Source organism: Pelophylax lessonae, assembly GCF_965119305.1.
Source record: "Pelophylax lessonae genome assembly, chromosome: 6".
NCBI classification, from domain to species: domain Eukaryota; kingdom Metazoa; phylum Chordata; class Amphibia; order Anura; family Ranidae; genus Pelophylax; species Pelophylax lessonae.
The window spans coordinates 182,468,991-182,492,403 of record NC_138773.1 but is presented as its reverse complement, the minus strand read 5'-3'; the positions used below and the strand labels follow the sequence as shown (position 1 = coordinate 182,492,403).

Sequence of the window (23,413 nt, the reverse complement as noted above, 5' to 3'; positions counted from 1 at the left end):
GCATCTTCTAAAAGACGCTATGAGCCATGGTCGCACAATTATGTCATCAGGTACAATGCTGGGCCAATATCCCTGCACTGTATGTGAGGATAGCAAGGGACCACTTACAAACTGGAGCAGAGTAGAAAGCTGAAGCCTGCCAGAGTAAGCAATAAAGTAAATATTGCATCTTATATCTAATATCCTACAGGTAGAGGCAATGTATCCCTTGCAGGGCTGTGGACCCACTGTAGTTTTTCTTTAATTCCTGCAGTTAGGCGTTAAATAAAACAGAGATCATACTTGCATACATTTAAAACATTTTTTAAATCCTCACCTCCACTGCAAGATACATCTGTCGTGTTGCATCTACAGATGTATAAACACAGGAATATCCAATATGTAGCAATAATTACATCGGAAGATAGTCCATAACAAAAAAAGATATTTGATTCTGCTTAAACAAATATTTTCTTGAGAATTTTAGACTGGCAAATGTTAGACACTTGAGAGTGTTAGACTGGCAAAATGTGTACATAAACATCTATTGTGCTTTGCAATTGTTACTAAAATCAGGGTATAGTTTTTAACAAGCAACAGATCAATGACAACCTCTTAACGTTTTTGTAGCTAAAACTTTTTCAAGTTTTGTTTAAACTAGAGAAGTGTTGGAACCTCTGTTATGTTTTGTATTGTAAACAAGAGCTGCGCTTACCCTTAGCCCCCGTTCACACTGGGTCGACCTGTCAGGCAACCTGGTCGCCTGACAGGTCGCCGTAGGTCGCCTTCCATAGAGAAGCTGCGGACCCGTTCTAATAGGAGCGACACAAGTCGCTCCGACTTAGAAAAAGGGTCCGGAGCTTCTTTGGGGTGACCTGGAGCGACCTGCATTGACTTCAATGTTATGAAGTCCGTGCCGGCCGCTCTGAGGTCGCGGGGCGAGCAGCGCGCCGCGACCTGTGAGGTCGCCCCGGGAAGTCGGATCGCCCCAATGTGAACGGGGGCCTTTCACTATAAAAGTGCAAATGTGTCAAAAAAATTAAATCAACTCAAATAAAGAGCATATATACATTATAGTAAAAATAAATCATTAAAGTGCATAAAGTCTTTCAAAGTAGATGTAAAGTCCCAAAAAGTGACCTTGCAACTTCTTATATCCTTGTGAAAATGCCTTCAAAAAGTGCGTCCGTGCATCCACAACTGCTCCACACCAATTCACCATCTGGGCCCTCACCAGGGTATGCACTCCTGCCTAAAGTAGGTTCAAATCACTACCTCAGTATAAACTCAGGGGGTCGATTTCGGTAGGTGAGTGCATACCCTGGTAGGGGCATAGATGGTGAATTAGTATGGAGCAGTTGTGGATGCACGGAGCACTTGATGAAGGCATTTTCACAAGAAGCTGCACGATCACTTTTTGGTACTTTACATCTTTGATTGATTTCATGCGCTTTAATGGTTTATTTGCACTTTAATGTATACTGTATATGCCCTATTTTTGTATTGATTGCACTTTATTGACACATTTACACTTTTTTTGAAAGGGTAAGCACAGCTCTTGTTTACAATAATAGCTTACTATATGGTGTATGAGCCCATAAACCATTTTTAAAACAGCAGCCTTTATTATTCATTTTATAATTTTGCATTAATTCTTTGCGCAAGTGATTAAATATATATTTTTCACTTTGTTATGTTTTTCTATTGCTGCCTATGTCCTTGATGGGTAGATTAACCCTCTGTCTCTTCTGTGACCATTGTCACTGAGACAGAAGAGAATGGGAAATTCAAAGTTCCACAGTTGTCAACAGAGCAGAAGGTGATGGGAAATCCTCCAATGAGGACACCTGATTGGGTGACAACTGTAAAAGAGAATTAATATGTACTGTATATATATATATATATATATATATATATATATATATATATATATATATATATATATAAATAATAGCAATGTATATACTGTATATTGGATGTACTGTAAATGCTCTAGAACAACATTTGTGTTGCTTGGTATTGTTTTAGGGAGAAAATGGCAAAGATGGCGGGAAAGGAGAGACTGGTCCAAGAGGAGAACGTGTAAGTATGAGTCTGTATCACTTGCTTTCTCACTACCATAACTTTTGTGTTCCTATTTAAATCTTATTTGTTTTAGGGGGAGTCTGGATCTCCGGGTGCACCTGGACCTGCTGGAGAAGAAGGCAAAAAGGGAACTAATGGTGAACCAGGCACTAATGGTCTACCAGGAACACCAGGAGAAAGAGTAAGTTGTAACACACAAATTTTATATTTTAATGTGCATTATATAATTTGACCATACAATTTGAGTAGCTTCATTTTGTTTACTATATTTACAAGTGCAACATATAGATTTCTAACATAAGCATGGAATAAAGTACTCTTTGCAGGTCCTAAACTTAAAAGCTTAGCACTATAGGATGATCTCAGGCACCACACTGCCTACTAAGGGCAAATAAGTCTGTTCACTTTGCAAGAGAATTTTCCCTTAGCTTAGTGAAGCGAGGACAAGATCTTCTGACTTCCATCATCCAATCAATTGCAAGCAAATATACTTTTTGTATTCTTCTTAAACAGGGATTGGGTATTCTTTGCAATGCAAATACATTTTCACCACATTCACTAAACTAAGGAAAATTTCACTGTAAAATGAACAGCTTTTACTAAATTATTTTATTTGTTGTTATATGTGGTGGCTCTATGAGTATAGAAGAATACCTCTTGATCCTGATCGATATTCTGTATTATCCTGTGTACTTAACTGAAATCACAAACAATGTTATCAGGTTTATATGCAATCCTATATGAACTATAAGGCCCCTCCTACTTATGTAATGGAATTGTAGAGTAGAGAAAGTGTTTGAAGTCCAAATCTGGAGAGCAGCCTAGGGGTACAATGCTTAAACGTTTTAAAAATTGGCTTGGTTGTTTTTGGCATGGGAGGTTTTGTTGCCAGAAATTTTAGTACACTGTTAGTTTTGGCCCAGATAAAATTGACTGTATTGTTTTCATCCCAACCAAAAATAACTAATCACCCTGAAACAATAAGAGATGTTGTATCCTTAACTATAATGTAACCTCTAAACATAGCCTTCAACATTCGTCTAATCCATCAGCCACACCATTACTTGAACCTGATCTCCAAACTTTGTTTGAGTCTATACCCCAACATTAACCTTTAAATGCAGGTAAAATGTATACTATCACAGTGATAGATACTAACATCACCTACATTTTTTTTCCTCGTGAAAATTGCAATCACAACAATGCTAGCAATCATATCTCAATTGATCAACTACATTGCACTGTAGGGTGTGTTGTGGGTCTGCCGATGCTGGATGCAAAAAATATGGAATCTGCACTAGAGGTTTAAAGGACTATTAGGTATACTTACTGGGGTTGGTTCATATGGTTTCTTTTTTAATTTTTAGGATTTTAGTAGTCAGAAAAATATCTCAATAGTGCACACTACTATATGAGAACTCTTGGACATAATTTGCAATTTTTTATTTGTGATTCTGTTAATGTACATTGCTGAAAAACAGAAATAGTTTGAACATTTTGGAAATCTGCTTGCTGCTTCAAAACTCAAAATGAAATCATTTTGAAAATGTGAAATAAATGTTATAACTTCACATAGTGTGAAATTTTTTGAAGACTATCATACACATAACAATACACATATGCACATTAATGTCCACTTTACACATTTTTGTTTTCCATTTTAGGGTACACCAGGTTTCCGCGGTCCCCCAGGTAGCAATGGAGGTCCAGGTGAAAAGGTATTTAACAAGATCCTTCTCAGGCTATTCTATTATTATGTAATTATATTATAGCTTTTAAGCCATTATAACCATCTGTGTATTAATAGGGACCTCCTGGAGAACGTGGAGCTCCAGGCAACGCTGGGCCAAGGGGAAGTCCTGGTGAATCTGGAAGAGATGGAATGCCTGGATCCCCAGGAATGAGGGTATATATGTATTCTATGTATTTATAATCAGAATTTATATTTAATATATATTACAGTCGCATTTTGATTTGCATAATTACATTATATGTGTAATTATATATACATTTTTTTTATTTTAGTGTACAAACCCCAGATCAAAGGAAATAATATAAACACTTATTCTTATGCAAATATAACCGTTTTTACTCATTAGGATAAAAAGTTTAGAGGCTTTACCTAACTAGAATCGGTATATTGTTACTTTTGTCATTGATTGCAAAAATGCATGGTCATTTTGGACACCTGTCAATGTAAAATCTATCTACCCCTGAAAATGTTATGTTAGTTGGAAGTCAATTCAGTCAACTTCCTGGCTGTTTGCTGCCTACCACCTAGATCAGGGGTGAACAAAAAGAAGAAATGTCTCCCCTGGGACTTTGTTGCAGTTAAAAGGTTAACAGCAGTGAATGGTATGTAACAAAACAAATTTTATTTGTATAAAAAATATAAAAGTTGCGTAAACAATAGGCAAATGACTGCACTCTTGACACCTAGATTAGGGGTAGGTAACCTTTGAGAGGTGGAGATCTACTTGAAAAAGCAGCCAGCAAGGGCTAAGTAAATAGTAAGGATGACACGGGGAAAACTTAGAAAAAAATATAATGTCACTGTAAAAATAACTTACCCTACCTTTAAAGTTAACTTCAATGAACAACTCATTCACTTTCAGTCACAATTTTTCATACTTGGAGAGTAATTGCTTACCCTCAAAAGCCTGATACAGTAGTCTATCATGAAGGCAGAACATCTGGTACTGCAGGATGACTTGTTCGACTAGTTTTAGGTCTGCATGCAGAGCAGTGTATAGAGGCATGTAATAGGAAGGGAGGTGTGTAGGGTGGTGTATAGAGGTCAGTAATAGGTTAGGTAGGGCAGAGCACAGGAGTCAGCAGTTTGTAGGGCAGATCATAGAGGTCATTATGACTGAGTAGAGGGTTGGTAGAACAGTGTACAGGGGTCAGTAGAGCAGTGGGCAGTGTCAGTCAGTAGAGAAGTGCATGGTGTCAGTCAGTAGGGCAGAGATCAGGGTCAGTTAGTAGGGCAGAGGATGGTGACACTTAGTAAGGCAAGGATGGTGACATTTAGTAATGCAGGGGATGGTGACTGCTAGTAGGACAGAGTATGCTGTCACTTGGTAAGGTATGGTGTCAATTAGTAGGGCTGTGAATGGTGTCACTTAGTAAGGCAGTGGATGGTGACAATTAGCAGGGCAGTGAATGGTGTCAGTTAATAAGGCAGTAAATGGTGACAGTAAGTAGGACTGTGGATGGTGTCAGGTTTTGGATGGTGACAGTTAGTAGGGCAGAGAATGTGGTCAGTCAGTAACAGAACAGATAGCAGAAACTTCCCTCACATATAGAGAAGGGAAACACCAGCTTCACAATACATCTGGTTCTCCTGGCATGCTGATTGTGGCCCTCCTCTCTCATCCATCCCATGTGATGTCACACACAAGCGCCTGAGAGACATGAGAGAAGGGCTGCACACAGTGTAGTTATTTCCCTGCGCCGCTCTGCAATGTGGGAGGAACAATTCAAGGGTCGGCAAAGCAGGATTGCTGATCTACCAGTCACCTGCCCACGATTGACAGGTAGATCGCAATCCATGGGTTTCTGACCCCCGACCTAGATCTTTAAAACACTCCTAGTACAACTAAAATTGTAATAAAATGTTAATCATTTCAAAGATTGGTTCCTGCGACTATGCTAAGGTTAAGGGTTGATTTAAAAAATATGATTTAACACTTTAAAATAAATTCAACTATTTGGTGCAGAGAAAAGCTAATAATTTTTTTGTAAATATATAAACTAATACCATTGTTATCTTTTGAATGCCCCACTACAACTAGTTTATCTATGTTACAACAGACTTCAGTTCTTTGACTGGAAGAATAAGCCCTTTTAAGTAGTTCTACCCTGTTCAATGAGAGTGCTGTAGTGGTGGAAAACAATACTTTCATTTGATAATGGGTGGAAGTTGGTAGAGCATTATCCTAAAATTAAGCATATCAAGCCTCTAGTAACAAAGTGAATCAAGTTTTTTAGGGGCACACATTTTAGAATTGTATGTGCAAAAATACTGATAGCAGGCATATAATCTTTAAAGAACTATTGTGTTATGAAATAACTGTAGCCATAGAAATATTGTCATTCAGCAAGAATAACTTTCATGCCTGAATGCTTATCAACCAATTTATAAATTATAGTTTTATTTGGTATAGAGATGTGTTAATAATATTCTTGTGATGGACTTTACTGTCAAACTGTGGCGGCAGAACTATCACTTTGTTTGATTACCTATTTTGGATGCTAACCATTGCCTTCTTCTATATTGTAGGGTTCTACTGGAAGTCCTGGTGGTCCTGGATCTGATGGCAAACCAGGTCCCCAAGTAAGTTTGGTATAACATCAGTTATACCCAAAAACGTTTAACTGATGATTATTATCTTAGGATAAAATAATATGTTACAAAATGTAACAGTCATAGTAAATACAAATATTCATACGTTGATAACTATTGTTAATTAATGTTAGGTTTATAGAACAAAGATTAATGCTTTTTATATTGATGTATGTTCTGGTATTTTATAAAAATTGGCATATTTGTGGAAAATATTTAATTGCCTGTTTTGAAATACTATTGTTATGAATATTCACCACCATTTAAAATGTCCAATCTTCTACGTAAGGGTCCTCCTGGAGAATCTGGACGATCTGGCAACCCCGGTCCACCAGGGCAAAGAGGTTCCCCTGGAGTCATGGGTTTTCCTGGTCCAAAGGGTATTGAGGTTAGTGCTTTCTAACATTTATAAAACTACATACTTATTGTGAATTTTATAAATTTTATAAATGTTATACCTTTACAAAACTGATATTTAAAGTTTGCAATGCTTTTGGCAAGTTAAATCACTAGTTAACAATTTGCCTTGGCATCCCAAGTGGCAGGATATCTCCACTAAAATTCCCAGTTTTTCTAGCTGCTTTGGTGATTACATATTGAGATAAACAGTACAGGTAGAAAATACAGTTATAAAGAACTGTTTCTCTGGCCTTTTGGGGGGAGAGCACAATTTATTAGGAAATACTTGCAACTGGATTATTCGAGAGATTTAAAATGTTAGTGGGTTATTAAACCCATGATTAAACCCTTAATTTTTGATTATTGGCCATTAACATATGATATCACTTCTATTTTAACTATGTGTGTCTTGTTTTAGGGTCAACCTGGTAAAAATGGAGAAAGGGGTGGTCCTGGATCTCCTGGACCACAGGTGAGTGCTGTGCGTTTTATATTAATTCTATTTCCAGTGTTTTAATTACTATTATCTAATATGCCTTTTTATTTTTATCAGGGTCTTCCTGGAAAGAGCGGTGAATCAGGAGCCCAGGGTCCTCCAGGTTTAGCAGTAAGTACTATTATAGCTATATAGAATGAGTAGGAATACATATACTCATGTTTCAGAGGTCCAGTCAATATTCAAAGTTAGGGAAAATTGAATACACTCTAGAATACCACCTGATTTTTTTTCAATGAAAGTTAAAATAATAGCACACACTTTATTTTGTTTAATTATTAATGTTTTTGAAGGGCAAGGGGGAGAAATAATCTTTGACAAATACAAGAAATAAAGTTTTTTTTGTAGGATTATAAGAAATAACATTTACAATTTAACAGGGTTGTAATGTGCATTCGTTCTCCTGCCTAAACATTGTACTTTGGCCATAGTTTAAAATATTACTGTATGTTATTATTACACAGGATTTATATAGCGCCAACAGTTTACGCAGCGCTTTACAATAAAAAGGGGGAAAGCACAATGTACAACACAGTTCAATACAAAAGACTTAGTAGGGCCCTGCTCATGGAGCTTACAATCTAATGGGAGGGGGAGGTGGTACAAAAGGTAGTGGCTGCTAGGGATGATCTGATGGAGGGGACTCAAGTACAGATCTTTAGGGAAGGTGGGGTAGGCTTCCCTGAATAAGTGTGTTTTTAAGGATAGCCTAAAGGCGAACAGGGTAGGAGCCTACCGGTCATACTGGGGCAGGGAGTTCCAGAGGATGGGAGAGGCTCTGAAGAAGTCATGGAGGCTAAAATGGGAGGAGGTAAGAAGGAAGCTAGAGAGCAGGAGGTCCTGGCAGGAACAGAGAGGGTGATTTGGGTGTTATCTGCAGATGAGGTTAGTGATGTAGCTGGGGGTGAGGTAGTGTAAGGCCTTGTATGCTGTGGTTAGTATTTTGAATTTTATACGATGGGATAAGGGAAGTCAGTGAAAAGATTGGCAGAGAGGGGAAACAGTCATGTATCGGTTAGTAAAGTGTAATAATCTGGCAGCAGCATTCATGATAGACTGAAGGGGGAATAGTCTGTGTAAAGGTAGGCCAGTAAGGAGGGAGTTGGGAAATAACCAAAGAGTGAATAAGTTGTTTTGTGGTGTCGTTAGTTAGGAAGGGGCGAATTCTGGAGATGTTACGGAGGTTAAGGCAGCAAGATTTAGCCAGGGATTGGATGTGGGACTGAAGGAGAGGTCAGAGTCTAGATTGTGGGGGGACCAATGGTTGTATAATTGATCTCAATGTTAAAACCGTGTGGAGGGGATCGGGGAGGAGGAAATATTACAAGTTCAGTCTTAGAAAGGTTGAGTTTGAGGAAGTGGTGTGGCATCCATACTCATATGTCACTCAGTAAGTTTGTGATGCGTGAGGAGATTGAGGCAGTGAGTTGAGGAGTTGAGAGATAGATCTGGGTGTCGTCAGCATGAAGGTGGTAACGGAAGCCGTGTGAGGTTATCAACTGACCCAGGGAAGAGGTATAGAGAGAGAATAGGAGGGGCCCTAGGACAGAGCCTTGGGGTACCCCAACAGAATGAGGAAGAGGAGAGGAGGAGATGTTGTTGTATGTGACGCTGAAAGTGTGCTGAGATAGGTCGGAGGAGAACCAGGAAAGAGCAGAGTCACTTAGTTTAAAAATGAAAGATGTTTCAGTTTCAGCCAAGTATCACTTACAACCTTCTAAAATGTCAAACTTAGTTCTTGTGACTTTCACCAAGTAAGTTGTTGTTTTCAAGAGTATTTGAAATAGAACAAAAACAGTGACTAGCCTTGAAAATAAATTGAATATTTATGTGTAGTTTTATTCACAATAATGCACATTATCAGCTCTGTAATATTGTTACTGGAAATGTTAAAGCTGATGGCATTGTGGTGTTTTTTGTCAGAAAATCATCAGCATAATTGATTGTTTAGCTATTGCTACAATGATACTTGGAAGAAGACATGACATGCCATCCCTGGTGGTGGATTAACGACATAAGTGACATTGTAATAAATTGCTAAAACGCTACCTGAGAAGCTACTAAGAAGATAACAAACCGATACCTAGTTCCAAACACTAATAGTTCCTATTTGCTATTACTAATATACAGTTTATATTTTGTAGGGGCCTCCAGGTGAGCGAGGAGAACCAGGAGCAACTGGACAAGCTGGCTTCCAGGTATAGCCAGATTTTTTTTACCTGTTTATAAAAACAATTCATTCTCCAGCCTGCCTTTCAAGTAATATTTATATTCTTTTAAAACACAAATGAGTGATATAATTCTATCTTGTGCATGCAATTAATTTTCAAATTCCTTAAGGCCTTAGTGGCATAATGTAATTATTACCTTCTATAGCTAGTATAGCCACATTTTTGCATCTAGCTATACTAGTTTGTAAAACATTTTTTTATACAAAGCGCAAACATGTTTTTTTTTAGGCAGGTTAACAGTTATTTATATTTTGAATCAGACACTGGATATCTGGATGGAAGTAATTTGTGCAGTCACTACACTGGATATTTCAGTTCCTTTAAAAAAGCCATAGAGTCTTATTTGTTTAATGTTATATCAGAATTTAGTAAAAAAAAAAAATATGTTCATATATGTTGATTTCAAATCGGGTACTAAAGATTGCATGAGGCAAAAGTTTAAAAGATGGTCTGAATCTATTCCTTTGGAATCATTTTATTCATGTATTATTTTGACAGGGTCTGCCTGGAGCTCCTGGACCCTCCGGAGAGAATGGAAAACCCGGTGAAGCAGTAAGTTACCCTTTCACTTCCTTATAATATCTAATCTATGTGTACCCTATACAAATTATTTATTTGGATATAAGTATTTATGTATTTTGAATAAATTAAGTAAACTGCTCCATAATAAATATATGTAATCTATGTTATTTGTAGGGACCTAAAGGTGAAGTTGGTGCTCCTGGAACCCCAGGTGGAAAAGTGAGTTACAGATTCATGAATCCTAATTAACATTTCAATAGACTGTATGCCTTTTAGGTGATAGTGGGTGCCATTTTTTTATGGAAATATATGCTTTATTCATCTGACCCTGGCTATTGCTTATTTTTCTCAGTCATTACTTTATGATACATTCACAATGGATGCGGTCATTGTATATTAAAGATATCTAGGGGAATACATTTAGAATATAAGCCTTGGGTGGTAATGATTTTCTATATAAAAGGATACCCATCGGAAAATAAGTACATGCTCCATGCTGTTGATTTTTGGGGTTTAAGGTGAGATCAGTAATGTCCTATGTGTGCTGAACCCTTTTTTTGCAATGTTCAGGACATTAGGGGTCATACTGAGTCTGCTTACAAATAAAATAAGACCTCATGTTTTTTTAAGTGCTGCTAGTGTAATTTATATAGAAAATGATAAGCTCCAATTAGTGCTCATGCCACAACACCCAAAATACTAAATGGACATGTTTTGGAACATCCTCAGAAATTAGGATCTACATAAAATTGACCATTTTTTTTTCAAGAAATAAATTTGTGATGCGATTCACTAATTAACCAACAGTGAATACTTGTTAATGGAAAAGCAATTATGATTTTTTAAGGCTGCTGTTGCTCATATACAACTACAGTACCCAACCTATGGGTGTATGGCCATTATATGGAAGTTGGTTGTCTTTAATACAACCTTTCCTATTGGTTTCTTTTTTACCTGAGTAACACATTAGACTGGTTAAAACCCATCACGAGAGTGGATATAGTTAGTAAAAGGGTTGTCAAACTCTTTATAATAGCCTCAGAGTGCTGCAGATAAGGTGAGATGAGGACTGCTTGACATTGTGTTTAATTCTAAACAAGGTGGTGTCCATGGAAACAGTACTAGCAGTTAATGCTCTTTCTTTTAAAGAACCTGCCAGGTGCAAGGTGGGTGGTGCTAGTATTGGCTTTTTTTTTTTTTTTTAATACTATATAATTAATGTTCTCTATCTCAGGGTGAAAATGGCATTCCCGGTGAAAGAGGTCTTCAAGGTGCTCCTGGAGCTCCTGGTACTAGAGGTGCTTCTGGTCCTCCAGGTCCAGATGGTGGGAAGGTAATAACAGAAATAAAAAAATGTAAGATGAGTTAATGAGCCTTTAGGAAATGTAGTAGTTGGGGTAAAATCATGTTGGGTATAGGCATTTGAAATTTTTTTTATTTGCCGATGCATTCTCTTGATTAAGTTCACTTCTGTATAAGGTATGTACAGAGAATGGAAAATAAAAGCATGGAGATTCAGCCTTGAGGGCTCTCATTTAAAATATCAAAAATACCACTTCCCAACCAATGCATACATATGTGCACATTTATGCTTTATATACAGTAGAATGCTGCACCCATTTAATCCATTTTGTTTATTCTTTTGAAAAAGGAAAAAAAAAAATATAACACAAAAATGATATATCTAGAGACAATAGAGCTTATGTTGTTTAAAATGCATTTTCAACTCACTGATGTGGAACACTCACAGGGACCTGCTGGACCACCTGGGCCCGGTGGAGCAATGGGACCACCTGGTCTTCAAGGCATGCCTGGAGAAAGAGGAGGCTTTGGAAATCCTGGGCCAAAAGGCGAGAAGGTCAGTATTAAGCTTTAATTTATGTATTAATTTTTTCACACAATATATACAGATGTGTTTTGTCCTAATTAAATAACAAAAATATTCTGTTTTATTTAGGGAGAACCTGGAAGCAGAGGCGGAGATGGATCACCTGGAAAAGATGGATTGAGAGTGAGTTTGTGTAGCCCAGTATAATGTATTAGAAAACACATCTGCTCAGATGTGTGTTTTGGGTCCTGCACAAGTAAAGGACATTTTGTTTAATGTACATGATGATGTACATATGACACATAGGTAATATAGCATTATGGCAAGTAAGTAACATGTTTTTATGCTGTCAGATTTATAAAAGCTAACATCTGTGTTTCAAATCAGTCTTCACCAATTTTCAAAGTGTTTTGTTATTTATAGGTGAAATAAATAGGAAAGTATGAACAAGACCACTTGATAATGGTGGTAGTTCCAAATCAATACACTCCTTAAAAAGCATGAAGGAATACAGTCAGTCTTGCAGCTTCCCTTAGCAGACACAGATAGACATCACTACTTATAAGAGAAGACAACACCAACCTTGTGCATAAAATAGTATTTCCATAAATACATAAAAATATTATTGAACATAGAGCTGATTTTATCTCTTTAATAATTGTCATTATTTGATTGCACGAGGTCCGTAATCTCTTCTTCTCTTGTATTGTTAATACTTCCTTTTATCTTTATTAAAAGGTGAAATGAAAGGTCTGATAAAGAAAAAATGTCCTCAAAGTACTCTTATTGTCAGATACTTTCTATCCTTTTTGCAGATGCAATTGTGCAAATGAAAAGATGATTCTGATTAGCAGGGAATGGAAAAAAAATCTTATTGTATTTACATACTTAGATTGGAAACCAGTTTGAAAAAAGACAACATGCCCATCGAGTTCAAACAAAGAAAAACCATTAGCAATCTTTGCAACCCTAAACCTGCAGTTAATCCAGGGGAAGCCAAAAACTCTTATAAAGCATGGTCCAATTTCTTCCAACAGGGAAATAACTCCTTTGGGATTCCCAAAGGCAATTAGATACTCCCAACATTCTAAAACGTTACTACTAAATATTTGTGACCACTCTTTCCAATTACACAGCCTCTTCTGTTAAGCCAAAGTTTGGCTTTTTTGTTGAGCTCCAAACACTTTTATTGTGTGTAATGGTGTGTATCCCATTACTCACAGGCAGCTGCTTCTGGAAAAAAAACAACCAATCATAACACCCTTTAGAGCCATCAGATACTGTCTTGAGCAGCTATCTTCTGGGGTTCTGGGGCTGTAAAGAGGTTATAAACCCCCCTCCCCAAAGAAAAAAAAAAGAAGCTTGCAACACAAAGTCATAATGAACTAGTATGCATTGCATACTAGTTCATTATAAAATACTAACCTTAGAGTGAAGCCCTGCAGCGGCACCCCCACACCACTGACACGGCCACCATCTTCCCCGGAGTTTCTTCTGGGTTTGTGGGCTCTGGCGCTGTGATTGGCCAGAGCCGCGATGATGTCACTCCCATGCATGCTGTTCCTTCAGAGCGCATGCGCCAATGATGTAATCGGTGCAGCGTACAGTAAATATCTCCTAAACGGTGCAAGTTTAGGAGTTATTTACAATACCTATAGGTAAGCCTTATTATAGGCTTACCTATAGGTACAGACCAACAAGGGGAGTTTACTTCCTCTTTAAGGTTATCAGCAGACTGTGCTACTGAGAAAAGTTGTGCTGCTCTCCCACACCCTTCTTCCCTCTCCATTCACAAAACTCATATTATTACTCTCACACAAACAGCGCAACTATTCTCACACAAACAGTGCAACCACACTGCCATGCATTTTTGTAGGGTGCGATTTAAAATTCATGCCAGCTTCTTTTTTTGCATGTTTCACAAGCATAGAGCTGCCTATTAAAAATGTAACAGGAGGGAACTCGATCGCACTTGGACACATTTCCTTGTGTGGATGAGCCCCCAGACTGACATGCCCCAGGATTGTGAGCCATTCTAAAGGGTGCTTTGACTGAAAAGGAAAGTGGAAAAACACTGCTTTAGACCCTGTTTATATTAATGCTCAGTAAAGTGCGTTACAGATGCATCAAAATGCATGTTATGTGGCATTCCACTGTTTTCAATGGGACTTGGTCACATATAAGTGGTACATCATAAAAAATACTTTAGATGCATTTATTTATCTGTCCTTGTGCATTGCGGGCCAATAATTGCAATAAACCTAAAGAAAATAAATCCACTTACAAAACATTTGTGCTAATAGCACTATTGGTATAGCTAATAAGCAGTGATAATCATTCGCCAACTCACTCTGAACTTGCTGAGGTGCCTTCTCTCATGTGATGCAGATCTTGGACATAGTAGACTACAGGGCTGCAGAAAATAATATTATTGATTTATTGATATATTTGGGGTAATGTATACTGTAGCAGTTTAGTATTGATAGATTTAGGGGTGATAGGGAGCATAGAAGCATTATTAATACTTTGTTATTATAATCAATAAAATATTTACTGTGCAATGTCTCTATAACTGTTTTACATAGATAGCTAAATAATGCCAATACATTATGCAACTTTTTTTTTTTTTTTTTTAATTATAAGCGCCTGAGAAAAAAATACAGCCACAACCATCATAAACAGTTTACATTTTTTTGAGATTCAGTAGAATATACTTGTCTTAATTTGTTTTATTTTTTTATTTAGGGTTCTGCTGGCCCCATTGGCCCCCCTGGTCCTGCTGGTCCATCTGGAGACAAGGTAATGCGCCTGTGCAACTTTGATTTGTTAATTTAACCATAATTATATTTTAATTTAGGGTGTTTTAGTTTGTAATCTGTAAGCCATATATTTAAGGACAAATGTTTTATTTAAAGGAGAACGTTGGAAAAAACACATCATTTAGTAAGAGATAGGTAAATAACAATGTCTGACTAATATTATGTCTATTATATTTTTGCATGTACTGTCCTGAAGAGTACAAATGAACCACAACAGTTTTTAGCTGTTACAATCCAAAGGCCTCCTTGGTATTTCTAAGCATTTAAAGAATAGTTCTAGAAGCCCTTTTTCTGCCGTAGGTGCTTAAATGTAAACATTTAGCAAATGGGCTTTTGAAGTTCAAATTAAAACAAAAAAAATTCTGAGTAGACTTAAAGTGTATCTAAGATAAAAGCAAAAACAAAGCATACTGGTTAGTGAAAATAAAATATATTTTAATAAAACAAATTATAAAGTTGCCCCTAAAAATGTTAACTTGGATCAAGACATAAATCTCTTTCAGCAGGGTACCCGGTGACAGCAAATGTTGCTATGTCCACTTACACTAGGCAATTGGCATAAGGAGAGGGCAGGAGTGCAGATAACAAGCTTCTGGAAAAACCCTGGAGAGAGTCACTGAAATAATTCGCTAGTTAGCAAAGAGCCAAAATTGTATCCTGGAAAATGAAGAATTTCACCAACATGCTTTGACGCCATGCCCCTGCATGCGAGCTGGTCAAAACTGCTAATGATGCATGCCCCCTCTTCTGTTCTCTATAACATAGAGGGGGGGGGGGAGGTTGTAGTCCACAGTGAGAGCTGGGAATAATGTTAACTAAAAAAGACTGCAGATGCAGAACAGGTAGAGTGCAGAGGAAGATAACAGCTCACAATATTTCTAGCAGGATCAACAGTGTGATATTTAAAAAAAAAAAACAAAAGTGAGCAAATGCAAGTTCACTGCTAGGGTTTGCATACATTTTATGTGATCTTATGTACATTTACTTTTCAATATATTTCTTTTGACTAAAGTTCTTGTTTTTTGTATTTGCTTTTACAGGGTGAAGGTGGTCCAGCTGGACCTCCTGGGCCTGTTGGTGCACGTGGTGGTCCTGTAAGTACTTTAAACCCTTTTTTTTTCGCTTTAGCTTAATGATTTAAACAGGAAAGTATAATTATTGCAGATGACTAATATCAAGATAAAATATGATAGTTAAACTTGAGACAGACCATTTACAAGGCAGGAGCCTAGGAACCAGTCAATGTCCAATGCCCAAGGATCCCGGCTACAACCTTTATGCTCCTGTAGTAAACTAAATCTGTTCACCTGCCGATCACTTCATAGGCAGAAATGCAATTGTAAGCAGATGTCTGTTGAATAGGCAGTACAGGCAGTGCATACGGAGTGGCTCCTCTGTACCTATTGCAACCAAGGCCAGGTTAAGGGCAACTGATGCCCTAAGCAAAACCAAAAAAAAATGTTTCCCTTGAATCCCCTTTAAGAATGTCCTTTAATTATTGTATCCCTCAGTGTACACTGACAAAATCTGAATACACTTTCAACATTTAGTTGATTTCTCTTCCACCTTTTCCCCAACAAGTCTTTGGGGCTTGTTCACTCCAGAACAATTGCATTATTCAAAGTTGCTCATAATGACATAACATTTTTAAAAAGTTAATATCCATTGGGAATTGATTGAATAACTGTAGGTTGATACACCCAAAATGTAGAATGCCTACTACTGGCCTGGAACAAGCATGTGATTAGTGAAGTATTAAAAGTCGTAGTTATTTGTATCATACCTACTTCCTATATTCCACACATGACTGTATCTTACACAAACACAGTCGGATGTAGCGGTGCATATTCTAAATCAACATGATAAACAAGGCAGGGATGCAACAAATGAATATGTTTTTAAGAGTCAATATATATTTTTCTTGCTATAGTAAATGTTTTTTTATCTACCTTATTAATTATAGGGGGAGCGTGGTGAAAATGGACCTCCTGGTCCTGCTGGCTTTCCTGGAGCTCCTGTAAGTACATAAAGAGTTATCTGTTTCATGTCATGTAATCAGTGTAATTCTGGCTTGGTTTATTTTGTGCTAACATTTTGAATTATTTTCAGGGTCAAAATGGAGAACCTGGCAGTAAAGGAGAAAAAGGTGGTTCTGGTGAACGAGGTGAACCTGGTCCTCCAGGTGCTGGTGGCCCTCCAGGTGGACCTGGTCCTGCTGTAAGTACTGATGTACTATACTATTTATTATTAGTCCCTCTGTTAGAATGGTAAGCAAATAAGCTCAACAAAAGACTGTAAAACTGATATTTTTTTTCCTTTCATTTTTTACAGGGTAATTCTGGTCCTCAGGGATCAAAAGGAGATCGTGGTTCTCCAGGATCACCTGTAAGTAGTCCAGTAGAAGTGTGACTTTTTAATATATGTATGTGAGTTGGGCATAATGCAGCAGGAATTTATGCAAATACTGAACACCTGTGTACAGGGTACACTGAAGCATATTAAAACAACCTGAGAGCCAAATAAGGCTTACACAGTACATCATGACCTGGAAAACATTTGCTTGTAACATGAGAGGTGCTATTTAATGTATTGCTTCATTACAGGGCATGTTTTATACATTGAACTCCTAAGACAATATGTCTCCAAAGGGGAAACTTAAAATGAATAACAGATATTTCTATCTGCTCTCCATTATACTCCACAATGTAAGTCCACATGAAAGCAGCCTATTATTTAAATATGGGCCACATTTCCCATCATGTGGTGCCCAATGGAGTTTTCCCAGTAAATGCAGAAAGTAGAGCTCCTTAATTAGAGGAGTTCCAGTCACGTGACTTTGAACTTATCTCTCTTTACTCTCCTATTCATTTTTATTTTACTCCACTGGCTTCACACTGCCAAGCACAACACAACACATTGCTGTGCTTTTAAAAGTTCAGAGTTTGTTTTTATCTTTTCTTTTCTAAAGCAGCAACATGGCAGCAGGATAGCCATACCACTGCTTTTTAGATAGACCACATATTGTTTCAGAAGCAGCTCAGTATTACCACATATCTGAAAATGAGTGAAGTATCAGACAGTAATCCAGATATGTTTCTAGGATACACAGTAATATACTACAAAGGGGAAATAGACTTCTGGATAACGTCTTGTTTTGCATGATAAACTGGTTTAGCATATGAACTTTGCTGAACCATAATCCCTGCATGTGAACAGTACCCTTTGACCTAATGTGCCTAATTTGGAAAAGGCTGATAGTTCTGATTAGTATACAGTATTACATATTAATAGTAGGGAGACAAAAGATTAATCTTTCCTTGGCATCAAATGCAAATGACCTCCGATAGTAGAAAGGATACTCTTGGATAAATTCATAATTTACATAACTAGAATCATTAACAGGGAATGTCCTGAAAGATTTATTGTATAAAGATTATTAAAGATTACTGTACTAGTATAATATTACATTTTCCAAGCCCACAAGTGCACAGAATGTAAAATGCATACTTGATTATATAATGAAACTATACCTTTTTCTTGTTGCAAATGTATAGTTAGCTTGAAAATCTAGTGATATCAACCTTAGTATTTGCAGAAGTGACATTAAACATTGTTGCATTACAGGGCACAGCTGGTTTCCCTGGTGCTCGTGGTTTACCTGGACCTCCAGGTTCTAACGTAAGTATTTGAATATGGCCTTTCCAAAAAAGTATATATATGCTTATTGTAAAAAAAAAAAGAGCCAAGGATTTGAGTGGGACCGCTAGCACTGCCCTTCCTCTCACCTCCTGTACAAAGGTGCACAGGGGGGTCTTGTAACTCTTGGCCACTCTATAACAGTCAAGAGCCACAAGTGTTCAGATCAGGCATGCACAGTTAAAAAGGCTGTGTAGCAATGGCAGGGTAGACTTTCAACTGCAAATGTTCACAAGAAATGTGCAGTGGATTGATACACCAACAGTCCTGAAGTGGGAGTAAGGTCCACGCCTCCTAGTAAATAAGGCACATCCTGCACAAGGACTGAAATGTCCAGCCCCACAGCAAATTCCTCCCCTGCCTTCCACTGCTGCTGATTGCCTTTTAACCAGAAGATCCCCCCCCCCTCCCCGGCACTCCTTCCGCAGAGGCATAGTGGAGTTTCCCAGACAGGACAGGGAGCAGCGTCAGTGACAATGGCCCAACCCTGTTCTCTCCAGTCAGCACCAAACACCAGCCTTTGCAGCTAGCAACACAAATCAATCTTTTTGGTTCCTCTCTATTCTCTGCAGCCAGTAGGCTAGAAGCTTTGCATCTAGAAGTACAGAGTGTCCCACCATTGGGCTTAGCTTCTAACCCTAAACATTAGCTGGCTCCTGAGCCCTGTAGTCAGCTTTTTATAGCTGAATTGTGTTGCACCCTCCTCTGGCTGCTAATGTGCTAGAACATGGGTGCCACCCGGAATCCTCCTTTCCCATCTACCTTACAATCCTCATGTCTCCCTTTGCTTGCTGACATCTATCCACAACAAACTAACACTCCCAACCTCCCTAACTCACACCCCTGAATACCTCTCCCCCCTCCCCCTGCCACTCCACAGTCCATCCTGTAACCCCATGCTGCCCCCTGTCATACAGCTGACCTTTCTTTCATGCACATATAGCCCACCATGTTACCCCCTACGTTTCTCTCCTTCATTTCTTACCCTATTGAACCATTCTTAAACAATATTTCTAAAACCCCTTGCCCGTTCTGGAATGGGTACATGTTTGCTAATTTAAAAACATAAATAATCTCAGATATAAGGCAGCATTACATTCAAACTTCACACAGAAGTCCTAGAATGGTTTGGTAATCTTCAGGGGATGCATACTACTAGGAAATTTGTTGTCAGTTTTAAATGTTGCACTCACCTGTGTTTTCCTTATATGTACATTTTATTTTCCCAGTAATGTACAGTATGTATGTATGTATGTAGGTATGTATTTATTGTTATAATGTAAACAAGCATTAATGTATAGAGTGCCCTTCACAATGTTTCATTCTTTCAGCTGTTAAATTGTTGTTTTTCTATTAATCAGGGCAATTCTGGTGCTCCTGGTCCTCCCGGGGGCCCTGGAAAGGATGGTCCAGCTGGTCCAGCTGGCAGTACTGGTCCTCCCGGTAGTCCAGGTCCTTCAGGTCTTAAGGGTGAACCAGGTACACAAGGAGAAAGGGGATCACCAGGAAATCGAGGAGAACCGGTAAGCATTCTTGATCTTGAGTTATTTTATTTAAAAAATTTAAGGAAACGTAGTTAGTGTGAAAACCTTAAAAAAAAAAAAAGAATCAATAGTTTCTCTTTTTTTATTAGCTGTAATATTTGTTTCCTCTAGTAAGGAACCATTTTCCTGACAAATAATTCATAATATCACTCTGTTCTTTATGGAGAAAATATAAAGTGAAGAAAGACAATTAGTTATACCTAAATGCATATTAATATAAAACTTTATTCTGAATTGTAATCTAACTATTTACATATAATTGTTTTACAGGGTGCTCCAGGTCCTTCAGGTCTTAGTGGTCCAGTTGGCTCTCGTGGTATTGTAGGATTACCTGGATTACAGGGTAGGCCAGGAGGTCCGGGTCCTCAAGGTCCTAAGGTATAGCTTTTTAAGCCTTTCTTTAACTTTGTGTGGAAAAAAAGTATGGTCAAATAGTAAAACATTACAGTCAATCAATCCACAGAAAATACATATGTGATTCTATTTACTTAAATATCTTTTCTTGTTCTCCTTTTATAGGGTGAAGATGGAAAATCAGGTACCAATGGGTTTCCAGGTGAACGTGGTTTCCCTGGTTCACCAGGAGCAGCTGGAAATAATGGGGCCCCTGGAGAAGCTGGAAGAGATGTAAGCAAATTAAAGCTTGCTCCATTACTTTGCCAAAGTTAACAACATGGGAACTCGTTTTATGGTTTAGCCAGTAGCAGTTATATGAGGCATAGCTAGTTTAGGCATATGGATTGCCCTTGAAGGAAATCTAGAGGTCTCTGCATTTGTTTATTGTAAATAGTAAGGCTTTCAGTTACCCTTATTATGCCATCATAAATATGGATCACTATACAGTATATGGCAGTATGCCCCGGGCTCCATTTGCTCAGGATATCATAGAAGCAGATGAATCACCAGAGCAAAGTAAACTCTTCTGTAGTGTTACACAGCACTATTGCAAAGCCAAGACAATCCAAAACTTCCAGTTTTGGGAGTTTTCATTTGGCATGATCAGGTTAAAAAGTCACTCAAGCATTTTAGTTTCCTTGTTACACTGTGTTAAGCCTAAAACACTTTGTGAATACGGTTTTGTAACTTATTATACTATAACTCCAGGTTTGGGAATGTCATTACCACCAGTATAACTTCATTTAAGATGGTGATTGACCAGCATTCTCAATTATATATAAGTATTCTCAGATCATATAAAATATTAGTATCCTCACAGCAGATAAAGGCGATCAGTCTAGTCTGCCCCTTTATTCTACTTATTGGCGATTTTATCTTATGATATACTGTATCTAAGTTTACTGTTGCGTTATTACATTTTCTAGCTTATTTTATTTTTGCTATTTAGAAATGACAACATATTTCATTATAAGTAAGCTTTCAAGGATAAAAATGGGACTGAACCACTCCTTTGTTTTGATTCTATTCCGCTGCAGTTATCTTCTCTGCTGGCAGCACCTGATAAGTTATCCTTCATAGACATACATAAGCTGTCTTTCTAGTGTTTCCAGTCTTGAGAGATGCCCCTATGCAAGTCTATAAGGGTCCACTGTGCAGTCATGGCCAGCAGTGAAAAGATTTTGATTCAACCTGATCAAAACAAAACTGTGGCGTGGCACAGGTTGCAGCTGTACTACTAAGGCAAGTAAACAGTTGAACATGAAGTTTTTTGTACTATTTAAGAGGAAGTAAACCCTCCTCTGACACTTTTACCTATAGGTAAGCCTTTGATAAGGCTTACCTATAGGTACTGTAAATATCTCCTAAACATGTACCGTTTAGGAGATATTTACCTTACATGCAGCCAGTGACGTCACTGGCGCATGCGCTCTGAAGGAACGGCCGCTGGTGCCGTTTCTTCAGAGATTTGTGCCGTGACTGTCAGCTCCCGCGCGCCTGCGCGGGAGTGACGTCACCGCGGCTCCGGCCAATCAGATGGCCTGATGCTGCGATCCCGGAAGACGGGCGACTGAACATGTCGCCCGTCATACAGGTAAGCGGGCTGCACGGCGGGGGCTCATTCTAAGGTAAGTATTACATAATGAGCTAGTATGCGATGCATACTAGATCATTATGTGTTTCTCTTACAGGTTGGCAAAAAAAAAAGTTGTACGGGTTTACAATCTCTTTAAGCTCTGGAGGTCTGGGAGCATATTTTATCATCCATGTCTCAGTGGAATTTGCAGACAAAGTTTCCTTTGCAAGCAAAATGTTGACATATTTGACCCATTGGGAAAAAAGTTTAAAATACATGAAGATAAAGTCATGACAGCTGTAGAATATACCAATAGTGTGTTGGTGCACATGGCAGCAGCGCTAATCACTAGTGTCCTAGTTGAAATTTTACTAGACTGTCCCATGGGTACACGTTGACCATTTAACATTGTTCTACTTTCATATGCAGACCTACAATGCATTAAAAACATTTTTTTTCTGCAAAGCAGTGTGACTTTAAGATTTATTATTTTTTTCTTCAATTTAGGGTAGCCCTGGCTCCGATGGTTCACCTGGACGTGATGGATCACCTGGATCTAAGGTACATATCAGTTCTGTAGTTCTCCTTACATAACTTAAACATTATTTTAAATGTATTTGTTGTGTTTGTGGTATTTATTTATTTTTTTCTTCTTTTTTTTTTTTTACAGGGTGATCGTGGTGAAAATGGCTCTCCTGGTACTCCTGGATCTCCTGGTCATCCAGGTGCCCCTGGCCCTGTTGGCCCTGCTGGAAAGAATGGCGACAGAGGAGAAACTGTAAGTTGCAGTTGATTTTAAAATGAGTGAACTCGGTTTTAGATTTTAATGTTTTTTTAGTTGTAAAATACACTGTGGGGGTTATTTACTAAAACTGAAGAGAACAAAATCTTGAGCAGCTCTGTATAGAGGCCAATTAGCTTCTAGGTTTTATTGCCAAAGCCTAATTGAACAAGCTGAAGTTAGAAGCTGATTGGTTACTATGCACAGCTGCACCAGATTCAGAGTGCACCGGTTTTAGTGTATCTCCCTCACTTTGTGATTTTTTTTTTTCTAGAAACCATTAATTTAGTAAAACTGGTACCTATAAATTTCTGCCACTTAATGCCTAAATTAATGGGGATGAGATGATCACAGAAAATATAACATAGCGACAATATACAATATATTTGTGTTTGCTTATAGCATTGTGCACTCATTGCTAACATTTTAATTCACAATAAACCACACTACAGCTGATTTTTTTTGTATGCATTTGTTTCATTGGTCCACCAAGAAGGACTTAATTAAACTGTGCCTTGCCTATGCTGTGAAGTGCAAAAGGATAAGTTTAATGTTGGGTCCTACCGCTGTTTTTACTCATTTACCTTCACTCCCACACCATTCTCTTCAGCCACCAGAACTGAGAGTGCATATGACTCACTCTCCTTTCTCCCAGGTGATAACGTAATTTTTAGCAATCCTTGGCTCTGTCAAATGGTGGCTTGTCACAACACATT

General features: G+C 38.0%; 1 protein-coding gene across 1 annotated transcript in view; it reads left to right on the top strand.

Moving 5' to 3' along the window:
• The window catches only part of COL3A1 (collagen type III alpha 1 chain), a gene marked incomplete at its 5' end in the record, with an annotated part of 127,156 nt that overhangs the window by 92,123 nt on the left and 11,620 nt on the right, over positions 1-23,413 (top strand). Inside the window, 25 exons of the mRNA XM_082261750.1 lie at positions 2,008-2,061; positions 2,138-2,245; positions 3,729-3,782; positions 3,872-3,970; positions 6,347-6,400; positions 6,699-6,797; positions 7,227-7,280; positions 7,362-7,415; positions 9,449-9,502; positions 10,034-10,087; positions 10,232-10,276; positions 11,292-11,390; positions 11,808-11,915; positions 12,015-12,068; positions 14,631-14,684; positions 15,745-15,798; positions 16,668-16,721; positions 16,814-16,921; positions 17,036-17,089; positions 18,329-18,382; positions 19,762-19,923; positions 20,215-20,322; positions 20,464-20,571; positions 22,424-22,477; positions 22,587-22,694. Of these exons, the coding sequence (XP_082117876.1) occupies positions 2,008-2,061; positions 2,138-2,245; positions 3,729-3,782; positions 3,872-3,970; positions 6,347-6,400; positions 6,699-6,797; positions 7,227-7,280; positions 7,362-7,415; positions 9,449-9,502; positions 10,034-10,087; positions 10,232-10,276; positions 11,292-11,390; positions 11,808-11,915; positions 12,015-12,068; positions 14,631-14,684; positions 15,745-15,798; positions 16,668-16,721; positions 16,814-16,921; positions 17,036-17,089; positions 18,329-18,382; positions 19,762-19,923; positions 20,215-20,322; positions 20,464-20,571; positions 22,424-22,477; positions 22,587-22,694 (1,908 nt within the window). The remainder of the gene's footprint in view (positions 1-2,007; positions 2,062-2,137; positions 2,246-3,728; positions 3,783-3,871; positions 3,971-6,346; positions 6,401-6,698; positions 6,798-7,226; positions 7,281-7,361; positions 7,416-9,448; positions 9,503-10,033; positions 10,088-10,231; positions 10,277-11,291; positions 11,391-11,807; positions 11,916-12,014; positions 12,069-14,630; positions 14,685-15,744; positions 15,799-16,667; positions 16,722-16,813; positions 16,922-17,035; positions 17,090-18,328; positions 18,383-19,761; positions 19,924-20,214; positions 20,323-20,463; positions 20,572-22,423; positions 22,478-22,586; positions 22,695-23,413) is intronic.